Here is a 26,619-nt window from a genome sequence, read left to right on the forward strand (position 1 = left end):
AAGGACCTACTGATGGTGCATGTTTGGATTTTTCTGAGTCAAGCGAAGCTGGGCAGGATGACTACGATGATGACGATGATCGGGATCCTCTGTATGTTCCCAATAGAGGAGATGAAGAGGGGGACAGTTCAGAGGGGGAGTCAGAGAGTAGTAGGAGGAGAGAAGTTGCTGAAAGAAGCTGGGGCAGCTCTTCGTCAGAAACAGCTGGTGGCAGAGTCCGGCACCATGTATCGCCACCTATGTACAGCCAGCCAACTTGCCCTTCAGCATCAGCTGCTGAGGTCCCCATAGTGCCCACATCCCAGGGTGGCTCAGCGGTGTGGACATTTTTTAATGTGTGTGCCTCAGATCGGACCAAAGCCATCTGTTCGCTCTGCCAGCAAAAATTGAGCCGTGGAAAGGCCAACACTCACGTAGGGACAAGTGCCTTACGAAGGCACCTGGAGAAAAGGCACAAACAGCAATGGGATGGCCACCTGAGCAAAAGCAGCAGCAGCACACAAAAGCAAAGCCACCCTCCTTCTCCTCTTCCTCCTCCATCAGGTGCATTATCGTCTTCTGCCGCTTTCTCCCTTCCACCTTCACAGGCACCCTCCTCCACTCCGCCTCTGCCCTTGAGCGGTTCCTGCTCCTCTGCCCACAGCAGCAGTCAGGTGTCCGTGAAGGAAATGTTTGAGCGGAAGAAGCCAATTTCGGCCAGTCACCCCCTTGCCCGGCGTCTGACAGCTGGCGTGGCGGAACTGTTAGCTCGGCAGCTGTTACCATACCGGCTGGTGGACTCTGAGGCCTTCCGTAAATTTGTGGCCATCGGAACACCGCAGTGGAAGATGCCAGGCCGCACTTATTTTTCGAGAAAGGCCATACCCCAACTGCACCGTGAAGTTGAGAGGCAAGTGGTGTCATCTCTTGCGAAGAGCGTTGGGTCAAGGGTACACCTGACCACGGATGCCTGGTCTGCCAAGCACGGGCAGGGCCGCTACATTACGTACACAGCCCATTGGGTGAACCTGGTGGTAAACGATGGCAAGCAGGGCGCAGCGGACCAAATTGTGACACCTCCACGGCTTGCAGGCAGGCCTCCTGCCACCTCCTCTCCTCCTGCTACATGCTCTTCGCTGTCCTCCTCCTCCTTGGCTGAGTGGCAGTTCTCCTCTCCAGCTACACAGCCCCAGCTCCGCAGGGCCTATGCTGCATGCCAGGTAAGACGGTGTCACGCCATCTTAGACATGTCTTGTCTCAAAGCGGAGAGTCACACTGGAGCAGCTCTCCTGGCTGCTCTTAAGAAACAGGTGGATGAGTGGCTGACCCCGCACCACCTGGAGATAGGCAACGTGGTGTGCGACAACGGCAGCAATCTGCTTGCCGCTTTGCATATGGGGAAGCTGACACACATACCCTGCATGGCACATGTCATGAATCTAGTGGTTCAAAGATTTGTGGCAAAGTACCCTGGCTTAGCGAATGTCCTGAAGCAGGCCAGGAAGTTCTGTGGGCATTTGAGGCGGTCTTACACAGCCATGGCACGCTTTGCGGAAATTCAGCGCAAAAACAACATGCCGGTGAGACGCCTCATTTGCGATAGCCCGACTCGCTGGAACTCGACCCTGCTCATGTTCTCCCGCCTGCTAGAACAGAAGAAAGCCGTGACCCACTACCTCTACAACTACAATAGAATGAAACAGTCTGGGAAGATGGGGATGTTCTGGCCCGACAACTGGACATTGATGAAAAATGCATGCAGGCTCATGCGGCCGTTTGAGGAGGTGACCAACCTGGTGAGCCGCAGTGAGGGCACCATCAGCGACTTAATTCCCTACGCTTACTTCTTGGAGCGTGCTGTGCGTAGAGTGGCGGATGAAGCTGTAAATGAGCGTGACCAGGAACCGTTACGGCAGGAACAGGCATGGGACCAATTTTCATCAGACCCAGCTGTTTCCTCAACACCTGCGGCAGCACAGAGGGGGGAGGAGGAGGAAGAAGAGAAGTCGTGTGCAGAAGATGAGTCAGACTCAGAGGATGATGAGCAAGGTGTTTCTTTGGGGGAGGAGTAGGAGGAGGAGGAGGAGGGGACAGCGGCAGGAGAACAACTGCAGCAGGCGTCGCAAGGGGCTTGTGCTGCTCAACCTTCCCGTGGTATTGTTCGCGGCTGGGGGAAGGAGGTTGACTTACCTGACGTCACTGAGGAAGAGCAAGAGGAGATGGAGGGTACTGGATCCGACTTTGTGCAGATGTCGTCTTTTATGCTGTCCTGCCTGTTGAGGGACCCCCGTATAAAAAACCTCAAGGGGAATGAGCTGTACTGGGTGGCCACACTACTAGACCCTCGGTACAGGCACAAAGTGGCGGACCTGTTACCAACTCACCGGAAGGTGGAAAGGATGCAGCACATGCAGAACCAGCTGTCAACTATGCTTTACAATGCCTTTAAGGGTGATGTGACAGCACAACGCCAGCAAGGTACCACTGCCACTAATCCTCCTCCCGTGTCCACGCAGTCAAAGACAGGACGCTCCAGCGATCTCATGGTGATGTCGGACATGCGGACGTTCTTTAGTCCAACGCCTCGCCGTAGCCCTTCCGGATCCACCCTCCACCAACGACTGGAACGGCAGGTAGCCGACTACCTGGCCTTAAGTGTGGATGTAGACACTGCTGTGAACAGCGATGAGGAACCCTTGAACTACTGGGTGCGCAGGCTTGACCTGTGGCCAGAGCTGTCCCAATTTGCCATCCAACTTCTCTCCTGCCCTGCCGCAAGCGTCCTGTCAGAAAGGACCTTCAGCGCAGCTGGAGGCATTGTCACAGAGAAGAGAAGTCGCCTAAGTCACAAAAGTGTTAAGTACCTCACCTTTATCAAAATGAATGAGGCATGGATCCCGGAGGGCTACTGCCCGCCCCAAGACTAAGTCAGTCCCCGCACACACAGCATCTTTGCCTGCACGCCGTGTGACTGGCTGCCTGGCCTGCCCCAAGAAGACTAAGTCGCTCCCAGTCCCTCCACACAGCATGTCTGCCTGCAGGCCGCTTGACTATCTTCTCCGCCACCACCAACAGGGTCCGGGACTCCAGGCGGATTGCTGAATTTTTTAGGCCGCTGCTAGCAGCGGCCGCTGTAATAATTTTTCTGGTGCGTGTACATGACTGCCTAATTTTTCTGGCTGCACTGCGGGCAGCTGCAACAACAAAAGAAAAGGCATGTACATGCGCCCATTCCCCTTCGTGATCATTACCTTGCTGTGGTGAAGGGGCTTGCGTATCACAATGAAGCAATGACCGGCGCCTAGATGAGTGTCTCGGGGGGCACACAAAAGATAATAAGGTCGTTGCTTCATTGTGGTCATATGGGCTGTAAAGCCACCAAAACCTGCACTCTCGCCATGGTGCGCACCAGTCCAGCACGGCCGTCACTACACAAACAGCTGTTTGCGGTGCGTTACACGGTGAGTTTGGTGTGTCAGTGTGAAGCAGTACCTTAATTACACTACCTGATTGATGTATACACATGCAAGATGTTTTAAAGCACTTTAGGCCTGTCATTTAGCATTCAATGTGATTTCTGCCCTTAAAACGCTGCTTTGCGTCAAATCCAGATTTTTCCCGGGGACTTTTGGCATGTATCCCACTCCGCCATGCCCCCCTCCAGGTGTTAGACCCCTTGAAACATCTTTTCCATCACTTTTGTGGCCAGCATAATTATTTTTTTTTTCAAAGTTCGCATCCCCATTGAAGTCTATTGCGGTTCGCAAACTTTAACGCGAACCGAACCTTCCGCGGAAGTTTGCGAACCAGGTTCGCAAACCTAAAATCGGAGGTTCGGCCCAACTCTACTTGATATACATGATAGTAAACTGAACATCATATCAAATATTGTACCTGCTGGCCTGTGATCATACAGAACCGGAGAAAAATAGAAAATAAGCCTCCCCAACAAGAGCCTCTGTTTCAAATACTCTTAAAGGGAACCAGAGAGGAATGTTAATAAAAAATAGAACAAGCTTTTATACATACCTTGGGCTTCTTCCAGCCCCATAAGCCTGGATCGCTCCCACGCCGCCATCCTCCGCTTCCTGTATCGGCGGTACCAGGTCCCGTCACTTCCGGCGGATGCGTCCAATTGTCCGCATCCCAGGGTCTCCCTCCATACCCGTACGCATGAGGCTGCGCAGTAGGCAGCCTCATGCATACGTATAAGGAGGGAGCCCCTTGTGATGCGGACAATTGGCCGCGTGTGCCGGCCGACTGGCCGACTCGCGGCAATGACGGGACCCGGTACCGGCGAATCCAGGCAGCAGAGGACGGCGGCGTGGGAGTGATCCGTGCGTATGGGGCTGGAGGAAGCCCCAGGTATGTATAAAAGCTCCCCCCTCCAACGTCTCTGGTTCCCTTTAAGGCAGCCATACACTGGTAGATTGGCACCAGATCGACCAGCAGATAGATCCCTCTGTGATCGAATCTGATCAGAGGGATCTATTGGCTCCCTACACTGCAAACAGATTTTGAATTGACTTCACTATGAAATCGATTCACAATCTGTGGAGCTGTCGCTGCCACCTCCCCCAGCATACATTACCTGATTCTGCCGGTGCGTGTCCCCAGTCTCCGCTGTCTCTTCTCCGCTCTGGGCTTCAGCTTCACTTTACTTCCTGTCAGGGGAAGTTTAAACAGTAGAGGGTGCTCTAAGTGAAGCCAGCAGGAGCCCAGCGCGGAGATGGGACCGTGGGGACACGCGCTGGTGGAACAGGTAATGTATTGTCACTAGCGTCGGTCGTCAGACATTGGAACATCGCTAGCAATGCACTCCCGACCCGCTGGCGATCGAGCGATGGAAATCATTCGATTGGTCAACATTTGCGCATCGATTTCACAGCAGATTCGATCACAGTGATCGAATCTGCTGTCTGTCGGCGGGAAATCGAGCAAGTGTTTGGGCACCTTTAGTCATAGACTCTGAACAAGCATACAGACCAGATGTTTCTGACTAAAGTCTGACTGGATTAGCTGCACCCTTATTTCAGGTGTGTTATTCAGACACTACTGATACCAGTGAGATTAGCAGGACTGCCAGGGAACTGGTATTGCTCAAAAGGAAGGTTTCAGGAACACTGATATGGATGATATTATATCATTACATGGATGTGTTGGTGCACTTTTACCTAATAGTGATGGCACAAACTGTAAGCGAACAGTTCATGGCGAGCAACAGTGAATGTATTAAAAGTTTGTGTTGGCCCCCATGTTAGAGTATGGGGATAATGCAAACTTCATGTGGTATTTGCCGCCGTTTGCTGCAAACTGTTCCCCTACAAACAGTTTGTGCCGTCAGGGTCGCCAGCAGAAATTTTGGGGCCCCTCACAAATCATCAGTCCGGGCCCCCCCCCTTTAGGGAGCCCATTTAGGCAGTGAGTGAGTGACAGGGAGCCCCTTTAGGGAGTGAGTGAGTGAGTGACAGGGAGCCCATTTAGGGAGTGAGTGAGTGACAGGGAGCCCATTTAGGGAGTGAGTGGGTGACAGGGAGCCCCTTTAGCTAGTGAGTGAGTGACAGGGAGCCCCTTTAGCTATTGAGTGAGTGACAGGGAGCCCCTTTAGCTAGTGAGTGAGTGACACGGAGCCCCTTTAGCTAGTGAGTGAGTGAGTGAGTGAGTGACAGGGAACCCCTTTAGCTAGTGAGTGAGTGACAGGGAGCCCCTTTAGCTAGTGAGTGAGTGACAGGGAGGCCCTTTAGGGAGTGAGTGAGTGAGTGAGTGAGTGACAGGGAGCCCCTTTAGCTAGTGAGTGAGTAACAAGGAGCCCCTTTAGGCAGTGAGTGAGTGCCAGGGAGCCCCTTTAGCTAGTGAGTGAGTGACAGGGAGCCCCTTTAGCTAGTGAGTGAGTGACAGGGAGCCCCTTTAGGGAGTGAGTGAGTGACAGGGAGGCCTTTTAGGGAGTGAGTGAGTGACAGGGAGGCCCTTTAAGTAGTGAGTGAGTGACAGGGAGCCCCTTTAGCTAGTGAGTAAGTGACAGGGAGGCCCTTTAGGGAGTGAGTGAGTGAGTGAGTGAGTGAGTGAGTGAGTGAGTGAGTGACAGGGAGCCCCTTTAGCTAGTGAGTGAGTAACAAGGAGCCCCTTTAGGCAGTGAGTGAGTGCCAGGGAGCCCCTTTAGCTAGTGAGTGAGTGACAGAGAGCCCCTTTAGCTAGTGAGTGAGTGACAGGGAGCCCCTTTAGGGAGTGAGTGAGTGACAGGCAGGCCCTTTAAGTAGTGAGTGAGTGACAGGGAGCCCCTTTAGCTAGTAATTGAGTGACAGGGAGGCCCTTTAAGTAGTGAGTGAGTGACAGGGAGCCCCTTTAGCTAGTGAGTAAGTGACAGGGAGGCCCTTTAGGGAGTGAGTGAGTGACAGGGAGCCCCTTTAGCTAGTGAGTGAGTGACAGGGAGGCCCTTTAGCTAGTGAGTGAGTGACAGGGAGGCCCTTTAGCTAGTGAGTGAGTGACAGGGAGCCCCTTTAGCTAGTGAGTGAGTGCCAGGGAGCCCCTTTAGCTAGTGAGTGAGTGACAAGGAGCCCCTTTAGGCAGTGAGTGAGTGCCAGGGAGCCCCTTTAGCTAGTGAGTGAGTGACAGGGAGCCCCTTTAGCTAGTGAGTGAGTGACAGGGAGCCCCTTTAGGGAGTGAGTGAGTGACAGGGAGGCCCTTTAAGTAGTGAGTGAGTGACAGGGAGCCCCTTTAGCTAGTGATTGAGTGACAGGGAGGCCCTTTAAGTAGTGAGTGAGTGACAGGGAGCCCCTTTAGCTAGTGAGTAAGTGACAGGGAGGCCCTTTAGGGAGTGAGTGAGTGACAGGGAGCCCCTTTATCTAGTGAGTGAGTGACAGGGAGGCCCTTTAGCTAGTGAGTGAGTGACAGGGAGGCCCTTTAGCTAGTGAGTGAGTGACAGGGAGGCCCTTTAGGGAGTGAGTGAGTGACAGGGAGGCCCTTTAGCTAGTGAGTGAGTGACAGGGAGGCCCTTTAGCTAGTGAGTGAGTGACAGGGAGGCCCTTTAGCTAGTGAGTGAGTGACAGGGAGCCCCTTTAGCTAGTGAGTGAGTGCCAGGGAGCCCCTTTAGCTAGTGAGTGAGTGCCAGGGAGCCCCTTTAGCTAGTGAGTGAGTGACAGGGAGCCCCTTTAGCTAGTGAGTGAGTGACAGGGAGCCCCTTTAGGGAGTGAGTGAGTGACAGGGAGGCCCTTTAAGTAGTGAGTGAGTGACAGGGAGCCCTTTTAGCTAGTGAGTGAGTGACAGGGAGCCCCTTTAGGGAGTGAGTGAGTGACAGGGAGGCCCTTTAAGTAGTGAGTGAGTGACAGGGAGCCCTTTTAGCTAGTGAGTGAGTGACAGGGAGCCCCTTTAGGGAGTGAGTGAGTGACAGGGAGGCCCTTTAAGTAGTGAGTGAGTGCCAGGGAGCCCCTTTAGCTAGTGAGTGAGTGACAAGGAGCCCCTTTAGGCAGTGAGTGAGTGCCAGGGAGCCCCTTTAGCTAGTGAGTGAGTGACAGGGAGCCCCTTTAGCTAGTGAGTGAGTGACAGGGAGCCCCTTTAGCTAGTGAGTGAGTGACAGGGAGCCCCTTTAGGGAGTGAGTGAGTGACAGGGAGGCCCTTTAAGTAGTGAGTGAGTGACAGGGAGCCCCTTTAGCTAGTGATTGAGTGACAGGGAGGCCCTTTAAGTAATGAGTGAGTGACAGGGAGCCCCTTTAGCTAGTGAGTAAGTGACAGGGAGGCCCTTTAGGGAGTGAGTGAGTGACAGGGAGCCCCTTTATCTAGTGAGTGAGTGACAGGGAGGCCCTTTAGCTAGTGAGTGAGTGACAGGGAGGCCCTTTAGCTAGTGAGTGAGTGACAGGGAGGCCCTTTAGGGAGTGAGTGAGTGACAGGGAGCCCCTTTATCTAGTGAGTGAGTGACAGGGAGGCCCTTTAGCTAGTGAGTGAGTGACAGGGAGGCCCTTTAGCTAGTGAGTGAGTGACAGGGAGCCCCTTTAGCTAGTGAGTGAGTGCCAGGGAGCCCCTTTAGCTAGTGAGTGAGTGCCAGGGAGCCCCTTTAGCTAGTGAGTGAGTGACAGGGAGCCCCTTTAGCTAGTGAGTGAGTGACAGGGAGCCCCTTTAGGGAGTGAGTGAGTGACAGGGAGGCCCTTTAAGTAGTGAGTGAGTGACAGGGAGCCCTTTTAGCTAGTGAGTGAGTGACAGGGAGCCCCTTTAGGGAGTGAGTGAGTGACAGGGAGGCCCTTTAAGTAGTGAGTGAGTGACAGGGAGCCCTTTTAGCTAGTGAGTGAGTGACAGGGAGCCCCTTTAGGGAGTGAGTGAGTGACAGGGAGGCCCTTTAAGTAGTGAGTGAGTGACAGGGAGCCCTTTTAGCTAGTGAGTGAGTGACAGGGAGCCCCTTTAGGGAGTGAGTGAGTGACAGGGAGGCCCTTTAAGTAGTGAGTGAGTGACAGGGAGCCCTTTTAGCTAGTGAGTGAGTGACAGGGAGCCCCTTTAGGGAGTGAGTGAGTGACAGGGAGGCCCTTTAAGTAGTGAGTGAGTGACAGGGAGCCCTTTTAGCTAGTGAGTGAGTGACAGGGAGGCCCTTTAGCTAGTAATTGAGTGACAGGGAGGCCCTTTAAGTAGTGAGTGAGTGACAGGGAGCCCCTTTAGCTAGTGAGTAAGTGACAGGGAGGCCCTTTAGGGAGTGAGTGAGTGACAGGGAGCCCCTTTAGCTAGTGAGTGAGTGACAGGGAGGCCCTTTAGCTAGTGAGTGAGTGACAGGGAGGCCCTTTAGCTAGTGAGTGAGTGACAGGGAGCCCCTTTAGCTAGTGAGTGAGTGACAGGGAGCCCCTTTAGCTAGTGAGTGAGTGACAGGGAGCCCCTTTAGGGAGTGAGTGAGTGACAGGGAGGCCCTTTAAGTAGTGAGTGAGTGACAGGGAGCCCCTTTAGCTAGTGAGTAAGTGACAGGGAGGCCCTTTAGGGAGTGAGTGAGTGACAGGGAGCCCCTTTATCTAGTGAGTGAGTGACAGGGAGGCCCTTTAGCTAGTGAGTGAGTGACAGGGAGGCCCTTTAGCTAGTGAGTGAGTGACAGGGAGGCCCTTTAGGGAGTGAGTGAGTGACAGGGAGCCCCTTTATCTAGTGAGTGAGTGACAGGGAGGCCCTTTAGCTAGTGAGTGAGTGACAGGGAGGCCCTTTAGCTAGTGAGTGAGTGACAGGGAGCCCCTTTAGCTAGTGAGTGAGTGCCAGGGAGCCCCTTTAGCTAGTGAGTGAGTGCCAGGGAGCCCCTTTAGCTAGTGAGTGAGTGACAGGGAGGCCCTTTAGCTAGTGAGTGAGTGACAGGGAGCCCCTTTAGGGAGTGAGTGAGTGACAGGGAGGCCCTTTAAGTAGTGAGTGAGTGACAGGGAGCCCTTTTAGCTAGTGAGTGAGTGACAGGGAGCCCCTTTAGGGAGTGAGTGAGTTACAGGGAGGCCCTTTAAGTAGTGAGTGAGTGACAGGGAGCCCTTTTAGCTAGTGAGTGAGTGACAGGGAGCCCCTTTAGGGAGTGAGTGAGTGACAGGGAGGCCCTTTAAGTAGTGAGTGAGTGACAGGGAGCCCTTTTAGCTAGTGAGTGAGTGACAGGGAGCCCCTTTAGGGAGTGAGTGAGTGACAGGGAGGCCCTTTAAGTAGTGAGTGAGTGACAGGGAGCCCTTTTAGCTAGTGAGTGAGTGACAGGGAGCCCCTTTAGGGAGTGAGTGAGTGACAGGGAGGCCCTTTAAGTAGTGAGTGAGTGACAGGGAGCCCTTTTAGCTAGTGAGTGAGTGACAGGGAGCCCCCCCCCCCAGCCGCCGCCGCCACTGCTTTCCCTACCTTGCCAGCAGCGCAGCGTCAGACCTCAAGATCAGCGACGACCCGACCAGTAAGAGCGGGCGCTGGACGCACCCACTCTATATGCGGAAGTGACGTCACTTCCGCATATCAGTGCGGGCGCTGGGTCCTAGCGCCCGCACTATTGTCGCCGCCTGATCGGGGTCTGATGCGGCGACGGCTAGAGGGATGGAGGGAGGGAGCAGCGGCGGCCAGGGGGGGTTGAGCGGCGGCCTGGGGGCACCCGCCAGGGCCACGGCGGGGATAGGGCCCCCCTGCAGGCCCGGGGCCCGTGACGGGAGTCACGGATGTCCCCCCCTGATGGCGGGCCTGTGTGCCGTCACTGCTACCTAATTGACCATTGACTGGTAACAGTGGCCTTCAGAGATAATTGGAAATTGTATTTCAATGATCAGACCAATGAGTAAATAAAATAAAATAATATTTACACTACACTTCATACAGATAGCCTTAGTTCCTATATCAATTTGTAGTATAGCACTATATGCTAGATGGAACTATTGGATTAGCTCTATGTAAATCATATTATAATAACTTTCAAAAAGTACCTGAATATTGAACTAAAGCTTCCGTTCTCTCCCTGAGCGCATTGTTCCAGAACACACAATTGTAGCTTTTGTTCGTATCCGTTATTCTGAGGATGCTTGTTGTGTTATAAAATCCAGCAACAGTACGAGTGTGAGAAGTATTTGCTGTAGAACTTACATTGATACCATTTATTTGCCAAAATACCTCAGCTTTTGGAAAACCCAGAGAGTGGCAAGTCACATAGATTTCATTATCTGTGTGCGACACTTGGATAGACTGTTGAATGTCTGAATATGATGCTACAAAAAGAAATGAAATTGATGTTGCAGTTATTTTATGCATTATATCAGAATGAAATGTAGATTTATGCAGATACATATGTTATAGCTTCCAGACAGCCTACTAATAAACAGCGATTCTTGAACAACTCTCTACCCAAACGGAACAAATATTCAGTCCAGCCAACAGATTTCCCTATTCTCCATCATTGTCAGGTCCTTGTAAAATCTGATCAGTGTACTAATGGGCAACAACAAGAATGCGCGGTGGGCAATCGGGGCGAGAGACTTATATCTATGCCCCTGGGACTTTAAATGAAGTCCTGCGGGGTGTAGATATACTGCCTCAGGGGGGATAACTAGTTAAATTACTGCATTTTTGTAAGGAAAAAAGAGCTGACTTGCCATAATGGAATGAACCACCAGCATCCCATTCTCTCCTGCACTCGTCTGCAAAGAACAATCACGTCCCTTGTTCAGTTAAGCCAGCCCTGATTGGTTTAGCTTTTCTGAATGTCGTCAAAGGGCTAATGAGCGCTTCAGGAAGAATCCATTGTCAAATAAGCCCTCGGCAGGATTAACAGGAGTGCATTTAGGCCTTTTGGGATCGCTTTGTGTGGTGAGTGCACAACCGATTGGAGCTTGGTGATGATGTTTACCCTGAACTGCTACATAGGATTCTTCTGCAATTGAAGTACCATTTCTGATCTATAGTTCTACAAACTGAGCAGTTAATTATTTGAATTAAGCAGTTGTGCTGTAACGATTGTGGAATTCTTTCCGTAGTCAGCGCACAGGATGCGCGCTGACACTGCGTAAATCCTCCACAAGCGTATAATCTGAGAGAACCCAGCAAAAGGTGCAATGCACCTGTAGAGGGGAATTCCTGCCGGCAGATGGAGCCGTAGAGTGCAGAGGAACAGATCCTCTGCACAGCCACAGATGCCAGGTAGGAATTGTACGAGGGGAAGCAATGCAGGGCAAGATAGCCCTTAAAGAGAGAGAGCACAGCGACATGGTGTATGTGTGTCCACCAATCTAGTCGCCATCCAGCAACGATGAACACAACCGTGAAGGTCAGGTGGGAAAGCAATCGCAAGAGATGGCGATTGCTAACAGTGACACAAGACTGAATAAGCACAGAGAAGGAATGTATGTATGTCCACCAATCTCGTTGCCAACCTGCGACGATGAACACACAACAGTGGAAACCAAGTGAGAACGCAATTGCAAGAGATGCGATTGCCAATGAGAATGAGCACAGGGCAGAATGTATGTGTGTGCACCAATCTAGTCGCCAACCCGCGACGGTGAACACACAACAGCAGAAACAAAGTAGGAACGCAATTGTGAGAGGCGATTGCCAGAAGTGACACAAGACTGAGCAAGACAGAGCACGAGAGTAGCAAAGGCACAGCAAACAACAATGAGAAGAGAAGGAAAATAACAAACGCTAGCTAAACGCGAACACCGCACTCATTCGCAACAGCTAACACGTTTACGGTGCGGTCTCCGCACGATAAGCGCAACAGAGACAAGCATGCCACCCTTACTAACCAACGCCACACAAACACGAAACAGAGAACGCGAACGTTTGCTTAACGGTTACCCCATCGAGCCTACAGCAAGCGTTCGTATCAGACAAGACAGAGAGAAGGAGCAGCCAGCAGCAACCGCAGCTCTGGCCTACACTCCCAGACAGAGTTCAAAAGGAACCACTGCTGCTACCGCTAGAGTGAGTGCGATCCAGACAGACAAAAGAACAGAAACAGGAATAGGTCAGATAAGATCCACTGCTCTTCCGCCAGAGCGAGTGCGATCTAGGTACAGGGACAGGACAGGAAGGATCCACTGCTCTTTCCGCCAGAGCGAGTGAGAACCACGTAGGGAAACAGAGTTAGCAGGATCCACTGCTCTTTCCGCCAGAGCAAGTGTGATCCAAGTACAGAAACAGAGCTTAGTAGGATCCACTGCTCTTTCTGCCAGAGCAAGTGTGATCCAAGTACAGAAACAGGCTAGCAGGATCCACTGCTCTTTCTGCCAGAGCAAGTGTGATCCAAGTACAGAAACAGAGCTTAGCAGGATCCACTGCTCTTTCCGCCAGAGCAAGTGTGATCCAGGTTCTGGACCAAACGATTCACCATCGCCAACCGCTGGCGATAGTGCAATCGCAAGGACAAACAAAAGACAGAACAGAGAATACAAATAATACAAACTGACTGTACCAGAGGGATGCCTAATGCAGTCCCCAGGAATACTCCAAGATAATCTTTAGCAAACAATAGCAAGGCTGACACTCCAGGAGTGTTTCAACAGTAACAAACCATGATGACCAGCAAAGGATTGTGGGATCACATGGTATTTATGCTGCAAGCCTTCAAGGGAGGTGACTAGGCAATTTGCATAATCAGTATATGCAAATTCCTCAGCAGAGAAGGTCTGAAGCTTGCAAAGCAAAGACAGGTCTCTTATCCAGAGACCTGCACCCCACAGAGTCAAGGAATGGTCAAACAGCTGTCTGCCTGTGCAGCCAGCTGAGCGGATCATTACATGTGCGCTAAAAATACTGCATTATTATTCTTTTGTTTAGTTTGTGTTCAATGTTCTCCCTATTTCTGTACTGGAACTGTAATTGATTCACTTAACTGTCCAAATATTTTCAGAGTTAGAAATTGTGAGGGATATTTAGAGCATATTAATCAATATAGTAAACCATCTTCAGGTATATTTAATCTACTGAGTTTGTACTTGTAACACAATGGCTTCAAGCGCTCGATGACCACCATGCTTATTCCTTCTACTGTCTGCTTACACTGTTACTTCCCGGTCCTCGTCAGACACCCCTGGACTTGTGTCATCACTCACCTGTCAAGCCACAAGGTGAGTGAAAAAACATATCTAGCCTGCCAAGGAGGCAAAGGGGGAAAGCCCACTAAATTCTAAGCCTTTAGAGGACTGCTGTATGTAAGTGCAATATTAAATACAATTTTTAGTGCTCTTAGAATACTGTGTTATGGAAAGCGTTTATTCTTGTTGCATGAAGCAAGTTGACCAACCAACCTAGTCCCTGATAAGTGTGGAGGAGAGGGCTGCAGTGATATCGTCTTTGCCCAGCACAAACTTTGACCAATCCAATAGTGGTCACACCTAGTGAATGAGTTCTCTCCCTCATGTGTGACCTGGTGGAGCACCCCAGGTGTGAACTGTAACCTGGAGTAAGTGTGAAAAGTGCTTGAATCCACAGTTTTACTATATATGGGGTCTGCCAAACCTGATATAAAACACTCAGAGAGGAGTTGGACTTATCTAGTCTAGTCTAGACTTTTTAATGTTTTTGTTGACAAATTTTATTTATGGAAATTCTACTGAAGTAAATACTTGGTAGCAATTTTGATTGGAGCGTTGTTGTTCCTAGTATTTGCACTTTTCTAAGCATGTAACATATATGGCAAAAGTAAGGTCTATTCCATTGACATATTTAGAATTAATGCACACTATAACCGCATGCAGGTGTACATGTGTTATGTGGCAGCTTACCTTGGACTTCCAGCTTTATTTTATTGTAGTCAGCTCCACCAAGCTGTACTAGGCAACGATATGTCCCTGCATCCGTAAGTTTTACATCCTTAATTTCCAAAGTGGCCTCTCCTTTTATTAGCTCATCATAAAGCAGACTTGCTCTTCCTCTGTATGTGCTTTCCTGGTTAAGCCAATCTTCCTTTCCATTCTTAAATTGTACTACTTGTATAACTGCATCGTTTCCATCTTGAAGATGCTGCCAGGAGACCATCAGCTTATTTATGTCTTCATCTTTTTCAAAAGGAAAGTTGCATGTCATCAGCACAGTCTCCCCATACCTCACTGTATAAGTTGTTTTAGGAACAGTAACCTTAAATAAACCTTAGTGGAAGAAACGGAAACAACTTTTACTTATATATACACGTGTGTGCGTGTGTGTGTGTTTTTAGTGTGTGTGTTTTTGTAGCGCGTGTATGTGTGTTTTTAGTGTGTGTGTTTTTGTAGTGTGTGTGTGTGTGTATGTGTAGTTCTGTGAGTGAGTGAGTGAGTGAGTGTGTGTATATGTACAGTATGTGTTTGAGTCTTTTTTTATGTCTGTGTGCCTGTTTGTGTATGAATGTGTGTGTCTGTCTGCTTGTCTGACAATGTATATGTGTATGTCTGACTGTCTGTGTACGTGCTTGAGTGTCAGTGTGTAACTGTGTACGTGTGTTTGTGCGTTCATTCATTGTGCGTGCGCATCTGCATCTATGTCTGTTCATTTATTTCTGTGATAAGAAAACATAGGAGTATTTGACTTACCTTGTATTCTATGTGGGTGTGCAGTCATAAGCAACAAAACTAACAGATACCGCATGATTCCTCTGCAACAGTAAAAGCATAAACATGAAGGTTAGTGTTTGAAAAGTAGATTAAGGCTAGGTGCACACTTAGCAGAAACGCTAGCGTTGCAGAAAACGCTGCGTTTTTGCCGCTAATGGTAGTCTATCGGCCGCAGGAAAAACCGCATATGCATTTTCTATGTGTGCGTTTTCAAAATGCTGGTTTTGTGCATAATATGCAAAAACGCATCAAAAACGCACGTAATGAAAGTCGATGGAAACGCAATGGTATCGTTTTTCATGCGTTTTCCATGCGTTTTTATATGCTTTTTTGTAAAAAAAATTGTGATGTATTTCAGCTTTCTGTTGTCTTCCTAGTTATTTGTATAAAACGCAATTGTAAAATACACACGCATATGCGTTTTGTATATGCGAATCGCAAACACATGAAAACGCACGCAAAATGCTTCTGCAGTAAAAGATGCAAACGCAGCAAAAACGCACACAATAAAAAAAATGCACATGACATAAAACGCAGCCTTGCATGTTATGTTGTGTGTGCACCTACCCTCAAACTATTTACAAAAAATAGGTTTTGATAAACACTACAGAAGCCAGTGGGTTGACAAAGTAGTAACAATGGTAATGGTAAAGGTTATGGTAACATAATATAATTTTGGTCAGCACAGGACTTTGAGGTGGATAATATATCACCAGAGACACATTATATGGAGTTCATAAGTTTTCTTCAAGTTTGTGCTAGATTCACTGCTAGGATTTTTAAGCAGAAAAGCATCTTGTTTTTTTTATTGCTATGGTATAGAAATTTCTAACATTACAGAGCTCAGGTATCTTCAGTGGATGACATAACTAAATCCTGCTGTTCTCTGTAAACTTGTCTACTTAGCAGTAAAATGAGAATATGCTCTGCATACCAAACTTACCAGTCAAGCCAGCAGGTGGAGATACAATATTCCAGAGGGCTGGGTGTACACATAACACACATAACAGAGTGTGAAAGGTCGCATTTTCTGTCGCAGGGTTTTTTTTTGTCTGCGTTGTTAGTGCGTTTTTAGTGTGTCTTCATTTTTTTTCCACATATGCTTTTTGACAGTGTATTTGGTAGTCATCTGCACAGGCCTTTAGTACACACTTTACACTTATCACAGATAACTGTCATCATCTGTCATCAGCATGGTGACTAATTAGCACACAGATAAATAAAGCTTTCTCAGCTCTTGCTCCAATTACAAGAACAAGAAAGTGAAGTATTTGTTGGCAAGAAGGGAGGATGTTATGCATATTGTACATCTGAACTGGAACTCCATTAAAGGTCTTTCCACTTTTAGAGTTTATTTTATTCACTGTGCACTCCATTGTCATCTCTGAAGTTAAACTTTGTGTTAAAGTGACCTGAGCATTGGATTTTTATTTTATTTATTTTTTAACCCAAGAGGTGTTTTTTTTAAAGGAACCTTCACATAAGGAAGTCTTATAAGTGTGTGTGCAGTTGGGGAGGGGTTAGGGGGGGGGGGGTAGGGCAGGGGTTGTAGGTAGCATCAGTACTTACCTGCACGGTGATGCTCCTCTGGACCTCAGCAGCACATACATGCATACATCCATACATCCAATTTTTTGTATATAGGTTAGCACAGTCAGTATGAAATTCTTCTCACCTTTAAAGCCCCAATATGAAGATCCAAAAGAAACCATGGAGATATGTAAACTAAAGTTCCTTGAATTCTGCTTCTCAATACGTGCATGGCTTACAGTCAGACTCTAGTGCTGCGCCCATTGACTTTAGAGAGGGGACATTGGCCATCAAGATATGCAGGGAAGGCAGAATGCTGATGGAGGAAACTTGTAATGCAGAATTCCCACACCTGTAACAACATGTATATGTTTACACAGAGGCCCATATGCAATTCACTTTTTCTCCTGAGTTTTCACCTGGGAGATAATTATATAATATTATATAATATAATTTCTTTAAAATAACTTTTTAGCACTTTGCAATTGAAAAAGTACCACAAAGTAAGCTAAAGAGTACTATTAAAATTATTTTGTGTTTTTCTTGTTTGCTGGTGCAAGAAGGTTGAGGGTGAGTATGTGCACCCTATGGAAAGAAACACAGAGACAACGGGAGCCCAGATAGTGCAGTAAGTCACAAAGATTAATGAATAAATTAGAGGGTGTTGAAATGATACTCACAGAGGCGGGTTAGAGAAGGGCAACCGACCACTGCAGGCAGGTGGAGATGCACAAACCCGACTCCACTCTGGGTACCAGGAGACCTGGCGAAGGTCGCTCTCTTGAAAAAACTCTTACACACTTGCAAACTAGGTAGTGTCAGAGACCACCAGTGGTCAGGTGTAGGAGCACCCCATAGATGGGTGAGACACAGTAGAAAGGGGTAGAGAGGCGCCCAAGGTGAATAAAATGCATTAAAAACAACTAAAATATAGATCAGTGGTTCCCAACCGGTGTGCCGCGACACATTCATTTGTTGTGGCAGAACCGGGAATGTGTCACCAGGTTTCCCCGCTCTGTCTCCTCCTCGCTTGTCGGCTCTATCCGCTGCTCAGTGTTTTAGAGCAGTGCTACAAGAAAATGGCAGCCGACACCCGCATTTGCGGACATAGTCGGCCATTTTTTTGTAGCACAGCACTAACTACTCAGAGCGAGGGCGGAGGCAAATCAGCGAGGAGGGAGCCAGAGATACACTTGAAATGGAGAGGGAGGAGAGCACCAGATTTACCAGAAGACAGGGGGGTCGGGGTAGGACAAGTGCCCCGGGGCGCCTGGTACCCAAGGGCGCCCAGCTGAGCTTCGGGGTTTTTTTTTTTTTGCGGGGGGTGAAGGGAGCAGCGCAGAGAAGAGGGAGAGCTGTGCGGACGGTGGGGAAGGGGGGCAATCACCCCCTCCTTCCCTCACCTTAGGTGCTCTCCCTCCCTCGCTGTCCCCTCCAATGTCCGGGTGGCTGGCAGCGGCGGGCGGAACTCACCTCCGTCTCGCTCCAGCGCCGGCCGGAAGTTCGGGTGCGCAGCCGCTGCTCTGGTCTGGACCAGACCAGAGTAGTGGCAGATCCATCCGGCGCTGCGACGAGACGGAGGTAAGTTCCGCCCGCCGCTGCCAGCCACCCGGACATTGGAGGGGAGAGCGAGGGAGGGAGAGCAGCTCTTCCTCTTCTCTGCGCTGCTCCCCTCCTGCTGGGGAGGTTGACACCTGACCTGGCTACCTACTCTGGGCACATATACCCCTGCCTACATATATTGGGCACATATACCCCTAACTACATATACTGGGCATATACCCCTGGCTACCTACTCTGGGCACATATACCCCTGGCTACCTACTCTGGGCACATATACCCCTGCCTACATATATTGGGCACATATACCCCTAACTACATATACTGGGCATATACCCCTGGCTACCTACTCTGGGCACATATACCCCTGACTACCTACTCTGGGCACATATACCCCTGGCTACCTACTCTGGGCACATATACCCCTGCCTACATATATTGGGCACATATACCCCTAACTACATATACTGGGCATATACCCCTGGCTACCTACTCTGGGCACATATACCCCTGGCTACCTACTCTGGGCACATATACCCCTGGCTACCTACTCTGGGCACATATACCCCTGCCTACATATATTGGGCACATATACCCCTAACTACATATACTGGGTACATATACCCCTGGCTACATATACTGGGCATATATACACCTGGCTACATATACTGGGCACATATACCCCTGGCTACATATACTGGGCATATATACCCCTGGCTACATATACTGGGCACATATACCCCTGACTATATATACTGGGCACATATTATACCCCTGGCTACATATACTGGGCACATATAACCCTGACTACATATACTGGGCACATATACCCCTGGCTACATATACTGGGCACATATACCCCTGGCTATATATACTGGGCACATATACCCCTGACTATATATACTGGGCACATATACCCCTGGCTACATATACTGGACACATATACCTCTGGCTACATATACTGGGGACACATACCCCTGCCTACATATACTGGGCACATATACCCCTGGCTACCTATTCTGTGGACATCTCTACCCCTGGCTACCTGTTCTGGGGACATCTATACTGCTGGCCACCTATTCTGGGGACACCTATAGACCTGGGGCTACCTATTTTTGGGGAAGCACTGCTGTCAGTGTATTTTGGGGAACTGCTGCCAGGTGAGAGGTGTCTACCATATTAAGGGGGCATTCTGCCTATTTATGTGAAATGCTGTCTATTTATGTGCCTCATGACTGCTGAATTTGTCTTGTTGGGGGCCTCATGGTTACTGAATTTGTCTTGTTGGGGCCCTCATGATTTGTTGGGGGCCTCAAGATCGCTGAATTTGTCTTGTTAGGGGCCTCATGATTGCTGAATTTGTCTTGTTAGGGGCCTCATGATTGCTGAATTTGTCTTGTTGGGGGCCTCAGGATTGCTAAATTTGTCTTGTTGGGGGCCTCATGATTGCTGAGTTGATCATGTTGGGGGCCTCATGTTTGCTCATGATTGCGGAATTTGTCTTGATGGGGGGGGGGGGGGGGGCTCATGATTGCTGAATTTGTCTTGGAACATGCTGGAAGGTACATACTGAGGGAGGGTGGGTGAGCGTGAGCCTGCTAACCTCCATGTACATTTGAAGCAGCGTGACCAAATGTGGAGCACCCATAACCACGCCCACATTTGGTCACGACCCTTCACCTTAGGGGGCGCATTAATAGTCTTTGTCCCCGGGCGCTGAAAACCCTAGCTACGCCTCTGCCAGAAGAACTGAGGTACGAGCCTACATGCGCCTGCTCCTGCAAAAAGGTGGCATCCTTCTGCTACTGCAAAAATGCGGCATCCTTCCAGAGTGTCTCTCCCTCTTACATCCAGCATATGTGTGGCAGACACACTGCTGCAGCTGTTCTGTGGCTGGGAGAGCAGCAGATAGATTCGAGCAGTGTACAGCCAGCCTCCCCCTGCTTCCTGACGTGGCTGGGAAGACGTGCACTACCTACACTGGGGCAGCTATATTACCAACACTGGGGAAGCTATATTACCTACACTGGAGCAGCTATATTGCCTACACTGGGGCAGCCATATTACCTATGTTGCAATAAGTACTGGACTTTATGTAATATATTTTAAAAAAATGCGCAAAAATGCAGTGTCTCAAAGATAGTACAAAAACTTTATTGATACAAAACACACAACTTGACATGAAACAAATCTGTGTAACTTGAATAAAGAGGCTCAATAAAGGCTTATTCAAATTGTTTGGCTAGCAGAAAAATGGACCATATTAGTAGAATTGGCATAATGGTTGAATTGGCAACGACACTAGTCTCTTTCGGGCTGAATATGCCCTTCGTCAGGCCAAATAAGCGAATTTACAATTTCCAGCATAAGGAACCAAGAGAGCAAAGCACGGCGAAAGGCACCTGAACCTAGCAGGTAGACAATGTGCAAATCCACTGGCACGACATAGAGGAGGCAGCTAGGTGTGGAGCACCTACACTGGGGCAGCTCTATTACCTGCACTGGGGCAGCTATATTACCTACAGTGGGGCAGCTATATTACCTACAGTGGGGCAGCTATATTACCTACAGTGGGGCAGCTATATTACCTACACTGGGGCAGCACTATTACCTACACTGGGGCAGCTATATTACCTACACTGGAGCAGCTATATTACCTACACTAGAGCAGCTATATTACCTACACTGGGGCAGTTGTACCAGGCGCGGACTGGCGCGGGGGGACGGGTGGCATTCTCCCCCCGGGCCGCCAGGATCCCTAACAATCAGGGCCGGTACAGTTGTAAATACCTTTGAAAATCAGCAGCTCCGCGGCCACTTGATTCAGCCCCGCCCACAGCTGTTTTGATGGGCTAAGCTCAGCTCTTTCCTGTGGGGCCAGGGAGCAGGGCATTGGCTGAGAGCTCCTGCTTTTCCCGACATCCTCTCTGGTGCACTGTGTGTGTATGTGTGTAGGCTCCGCCCCCTCGGCCTGTGGAGATTAGAGATGCGAAGTTCGGATCTTTTCAATGATCCGGATGATTCGAATCGGATCATTGAAAAGATCCGAATCTTTGATCCGAATCTCGGATCATTTTACAAGGGAAGCATTCGGGGGTGAAATGACTAGCAGGACAGGAGAAGAGGAGGGGGGTGGACACACAGAGAAGGGGAGGAGATGGACAGAGGGCAGGGAGTGGACAGAGAAGGGAGGAGGGACGAGCAGAGAGCAGAAATGTTTGTTTGCACGTAATACCCACATGCTGCAATCATATGCTTTACATATATTTCACCTATATGTTCATCTGTATACTCCCAGCTCCCATTCCCCAAAGCATTCCCAGAAGTAAAGTGCAGCTGTTTAGAGCAGTGCATGAGGATCATATTGCACAGCAATTACAGTGCCTGCCCTGTCCTAGCCCAGCATGCTGCTGTGCCAAAAGTTTCCAATGTGTTCACTGTGCACAACTACGGAACAGACAGCCTATAATGAGCAGCACATTTCAGCCAGTATGTGTGCTCTACACATATCTGGCAGTGGCACCCATGTCCCCTCTCTCTCATCTACCTGTGGCTGTGCAAGGCTGCCTCCCCTCCAACAGAGCGATCCATCTCTGCTCTGCTTCCAGGACCCCGCTGCCCGCTGAGAGGGGGCGTGTCGCTCCTGGCCCCGCCCCCTTTGTGATCCGAATCACTCATTTTGATGATTCGGATGATTCGATTCACAAAATAGATTCGGATCAAAGATCCGAATCGTTCATGATCTGGACAACACTAGTGGAGATCACGCTGGGACAGACTACTTGCCAGGCTGCTCTGTATACACACACATGGGGAGAAGCAGCCAGGGCTTTCAGTGCAGCCAGTTCCTCAGTGCAGAGAAGAAAGACACCACACTGCACTGGCTGCACTGGAGGATCAGATGTCTGGCTGGGAATTCCTTCTGCTGCATGCCTGTGAGTTTCTGACACCCCCTCCCCCACTCCACAGCATTAGGTGGCCTGTTTTTCCTGTCTCCCTCTATAGAAGCACCACATCTCCCAGCAGGTCTCTTTCCCCAATAGAGGCACTAAAGCTGCTAGCATGCCCTTGTCCTCCATAGAGGCACTACTGCTCTGAGCATGCCCTCCCTCTCTAAAGAGGCACCACAGCCCCAGCAAGTTTTTCCCCTATAGAGGCACTACTGTTCCCAGCAGGCCCTTCTCCATAGAGGCACTACTGTTTCCAGCATGCCATCCCCCTCCATAGAGACACCACAGCCCCAGCAAGTTGCCCTTCTCCCCTATAGAGGCACTAAAGCTACCAGCATGCCCTTCTCCTCCATAGAGCCACTACTGTTCCTAGCATGCCCATCCCCCTCCATAGAGGTACCGCAGCCCCAGTATGCCCCTTTCCCTCAATAGAGGCACCACAACTCCCAGCAAGCCCCTCCCTATAAGCACCATGGCTCCCGTCATGCTCCTTCCCTTCCATAAAGGCACCACAGGTCCCAGCATACCCCTCCATATATTGTTGGGTTGTTCCCCAGGGCCCCACAGCTGGCTGCTGCCCCCCCCCCCCCTGGTCTCCCTAAAATTAATAGTGGACCCCCAGAGCCTCTGCAGTGTATTCATAGCAGAGGCACTCACCTGTCCAGCTGGCGCACTCATCTGTGTGCTAACGTCTCCATCCTCACAGGTGCTTCATCTCAGTGACCCAGCGGCACATGGGTGTGTACATGTCACCAGGTCACGGAGATGAGGCACCTGTTAGCGCTTTCTGAGCGCTTTTTAAAAATTGCTCCATTCACTTTCATTAAAATTACGGTAAAAACTGCGTAAAAATTTGCGATCGCTGCAATTTTTTGCGATTTTTTTACAGCGTTTTTAATGAAAGTGAATGGGAGACATTTTTAAAAAGCGCTCAGAAAGCGCTAATCAAATGCCGCCAAAGCGATTATAGTGTGGATCCGGCCTAGGGCAGCTAAATGAGGAAAGGGGACCACTAAACAACCAAACCAGGGCTTACTGTAAAGGGGAGGGGGGATTACAAGATCACTAGGGAAAGCTATCTGGAGATCGAGGGACCATAAGACCACCAGGGAATACTTTGAGGGAGATTTTTTTAGTATTTATAAAGGGTCTACATCTTTTGCAGCGCATAGTACATAGTCATGTCACTGACTGTCCTTATAGGAGCTCACAGTCCAATCCTACCATAGTCATAGTCTAATGTCCTACCACATTATTATTATGTATTTATATAGCACTGGCATCTTCTGCAGCACTTTACAGAGTACATAGTCATGTCACTGACTGTCTGTCCTCAGAGGAGCTCATAGTCTAATCGTATCATAGTCTAATGTCCCCCCATATTATTATTATGTACAGGATCTTCTCAAAAAATTAGCATATTGTGATAAAGTTCATTATTTTCTGTAATGTACTGATAAACATTAGACTTTCATATATTTTAGATTCAAATACTCACAACTGAAGTAGTTCAAGCCTTTTATTGTTTTAATATTGATGATTTTGCCATACAGCTCATGAAAACCCAAATTTCCTATCTCAAAAAATTAGCATATTTCATCCGACCAATAAAAGAAAAGTGTTTTTATAACAAAAAAAGTCAACCTTCAAATAATTATGTTCAGTTATGCACTCAATACTTGGTCGGGAATCCTTTTGCAGAAATGACTGCTTCAATGTGGCGTGGCATGGAGGCAAATCAGCCTGTGGCACTGCGCAGGTGTTATGGAGGCTCAGGATGCTTCGATAGTGACCTTAAGCTCAGTGTTGGGTCTTGTGTCTCTCAACTTTCTCTTCACAATATCTCACAGATTCTCTATGGGGTTCAGATCAGGAGAGTTGGCAGGCCAATTGAGCACAGTAATACCATGGTCAGTAAACCATTTACCAGTGGTTTTGGAACTGTGAGAAGGTGCCAGGTCATGCTGAAAAATGAAATCTTCATCTCCATAAAGCTTTTCAGCAGATGGAAGCATGAAGTGCTCCAAAATCTCCTGGTAGCTAGCTGCATTGACCATGCCCTGGATAAAACACAGTGGACCAACACCAGCAGCTGACATGGCAGCCCAGACCATCACTGACTGTGGGTACTTGACACTGGACTTCAGGCATTTTGGCATTTTCCTCTCCCCAGTCTTCCTCCAGACTCTGGCACCTTGATTTCCGAATGACATGTAAAAGTTGCTTTCATCCAAAAAAAGTACTTTGGACCACTGAGCAACAGTCCAGTGCTGCTTCTCTGTAGCCCAGGTCAGGCGCTTCTGCCGCTGTTTCTGGTTCAAAAGTGGGTTCATGCTTCCATCTGCTGAAAAGCTTTATGGAGATGAAGATTTCATTTTTCAGCACGACCTGGCACCTGCTCACAGTGCAAAAAACACTGGTAAATGGTTTACTGACCATGGTATTACTGTGCTCAATTGGCCTGCCAACTCTCCTGACCTGAACCCCATAGAGAATCTGTGGGATATTGTGAAGAGAAAGTTGAGAGACGCAATACCCAACACTCTGGATGAGCTTAAGGCCACGATAGAAGCATCCTGGGCCTTCATAACACCTGAGCAGTGCCACAGGCTGATTGCCTCCATGCCACACCGCATTGAAGCAGTCATTTCTGCAAAAGGATTCCCGACCAAGTATTGAGTGCATAACTGAACATAATTATTTGAAGGTTGACTTTTTTTGTTTTAAAAACACTTTTCTTTTATTGGTCGGATGAAATATGCTAATTTTTTGAGATAGGAAATTTGGGTTTTCATGAGCTGTATGCCAACATCATCAATATTAAAACAATAAAAGGCTTGAACTACTTCAGTTGTGTGTATTTGAATCTAAAATATATGAAAGTCTAATGTTTATCAGTACATTACAGAAAATAATGAACTTTATCACAATATGCTAATTTTTTGAGAAGATCCTGTATTTATATAGCACTGACATCTTCTGCAGCACATTACAGAGTACATAGTCATGTCACTGACTGCCCTCAGAGGAGCTCACAATCTAATCCTACCATAGTCATAGTGTAATGTCCTACCATATTATAATTATGTATTTATATAGCGCTGACCTCCTCTGCAGCACGTTACAGAGTACATAGTCATGTCACTGACTGTCCTCAGAGGAGCTCACAAGCTAATCCCTACCATCCCTTCCAAAGTCATATGTCCATTTTAGTCTAGAGCCAATTTAGGGGTAAGCCTTTTAACGTATCTGTATTTTTTTATAATGTGGGAGGAAACTGAAGTGCCCAGACGAAACCCACAGACAAAGGGACAGCATACATACTTAATGCAGATAGTACCCTCAAAGGCCCAAAGTGCACCAAGAAAATGTCCCCCATACAATTATACCCCCAGCCTGAAAGGCTGACTAGAGGCAGGATGGATCCATTATTTCTTAACTTAACTACTAAATACTGTATATTGTTGCTTTAAACTACCATTGAAACATATCTTTATTGCGTGCAAATGTATTTGGGCTGGGGATTCCGTGACCGGGCCTCTAAGTTGTGTTTTTCCCCCTGGCCAAATGGTCCCAGTCCTCCCCTGAGCTGTACTACCTACACTGGAGCAGCTATATTGCCTACACTGGGGCAGCTATATTGTCTACACTGGGACAGCTATATTACCTACACTGGGGCAGCTATACTACCTACACTGGGGCAGCTATACTACCTATACTGGGGCATCTATACTACCCATACTGGGGAACTACATTACCTACACTGGGGCAGCTATACTATCTATATGTGGGAACTATACTACCCGCACTTGGGCATCTATACTACCTATACTGAGGAACTATATTACCTATACAGTGGCGTAGCTATGGAGCTCAGGGCCCCGGTGCGAGATTTACATTGGGCCCCCCCCCCCTCAAGCACTGTATACATAACACTTGATACGGCGCAACAAAACCCGCCAAGGTCGTCTACAGTATCAGAGGTGCAAGAAGGGAATGGGGAGCAGTTTGTTAATGATTACTACCATTCAACGCATCTATAGAAGTGATTATTACCACCACAGGACCAATAACCAGCTTATACTTTGGTTTAGGAATGGCCCCATGGGGCCCCTCTGGCCCAAGGGCCCCGATGCGGTCGCTACCTCTGCACCCCCTATTGCTACGCCCCTGTACCTATACTGGGGGAACTATATTACCAATACTGGGGCAACTATACTATCTATACTGGTGAACTATACTACCTATACTGGGGCAGCTATACTACATATACTGGGGCAGCTATACTACCTACACTGGGGCAGCTATACTACGGTATCTACACTGGGGCAGCTATACTGCCTACACTGGGGCAGCTATACTACCCATGCTGGGGCTGCTATACTACCTACACTGGGACAGCTATACTACCTACACTGGGGTAGCTATACTACCCATACTGGGGCATCTATACTGCCTATACTGGGGAACTATACTACCTATACTGGGGCAGCTATACTATCTATACATATGTGATGTGTCGCGGAGATCTGAGTGTTTGGTGTGATGTGTCACGACTTCAAAAAGGTTGAGAACCACTGATATAGATAAATGAGGTGGCTTATCTCAATGATGACACA

The 26,619-nt window shown here is 48.8% G+C and overlaps 1 protein-coding gene across 4 annotated transcripts in view; it reads right to left on the minus strand.

Annotated features, from left to right (window-relative positions):
- LOC137552383 (programmed cell death 1 ligand 2-like) overlaps positions 1-26,619 on the minus strand; it is a 114,860-nt gene that overhangs the window by 53,177 nt on the left and 35,064 nt on the right. For all 4 annotated transcript variants that reach the window (XM_068271387.1, XM_068271390.1, XM_068271388.1 and 1 more), the window contains exons 2-5: positions 16,636-16,842; positions 14,940-15,001; positions 14,157-14,519; positions 10,362-10,640 (exon numbers count right to left, since the gene is read on the minus strand). In XM_068271387.1, coding sequence (XP_068127488.1) covers positions 10,362-10,640; positions 14,157-14,519; positions 14,940-14,994 — 697 coding nt within the window. In that variant the 5' untranslated portion in view covers positions 14,995-15,001; positions 16,636-16,842. The remainder of the gene's footprint in view (positions 1-10,361; positions 10,641-14,156; positions 14,520-14,939; positions 15,002-16,635; positions 16,843-26,619) is intronic.

The sequence above is a fragment of the Hyperolius riggenbachi genome, chromosome 1, assembly GCF_040937935.1.
Source record: "Hyperolius riggenbachi isolate aHypRig1 chromosome 1, aHypRig1.pri, whole genome shotgun sequence".
Taxonomy (NCBI): domain Eukaryota; kingdom Metazoa; phylum Chordata; class Amphibia; order Anura; family Hyperoliidae; genus Hyperolius; species Hyperolius riggenbachi.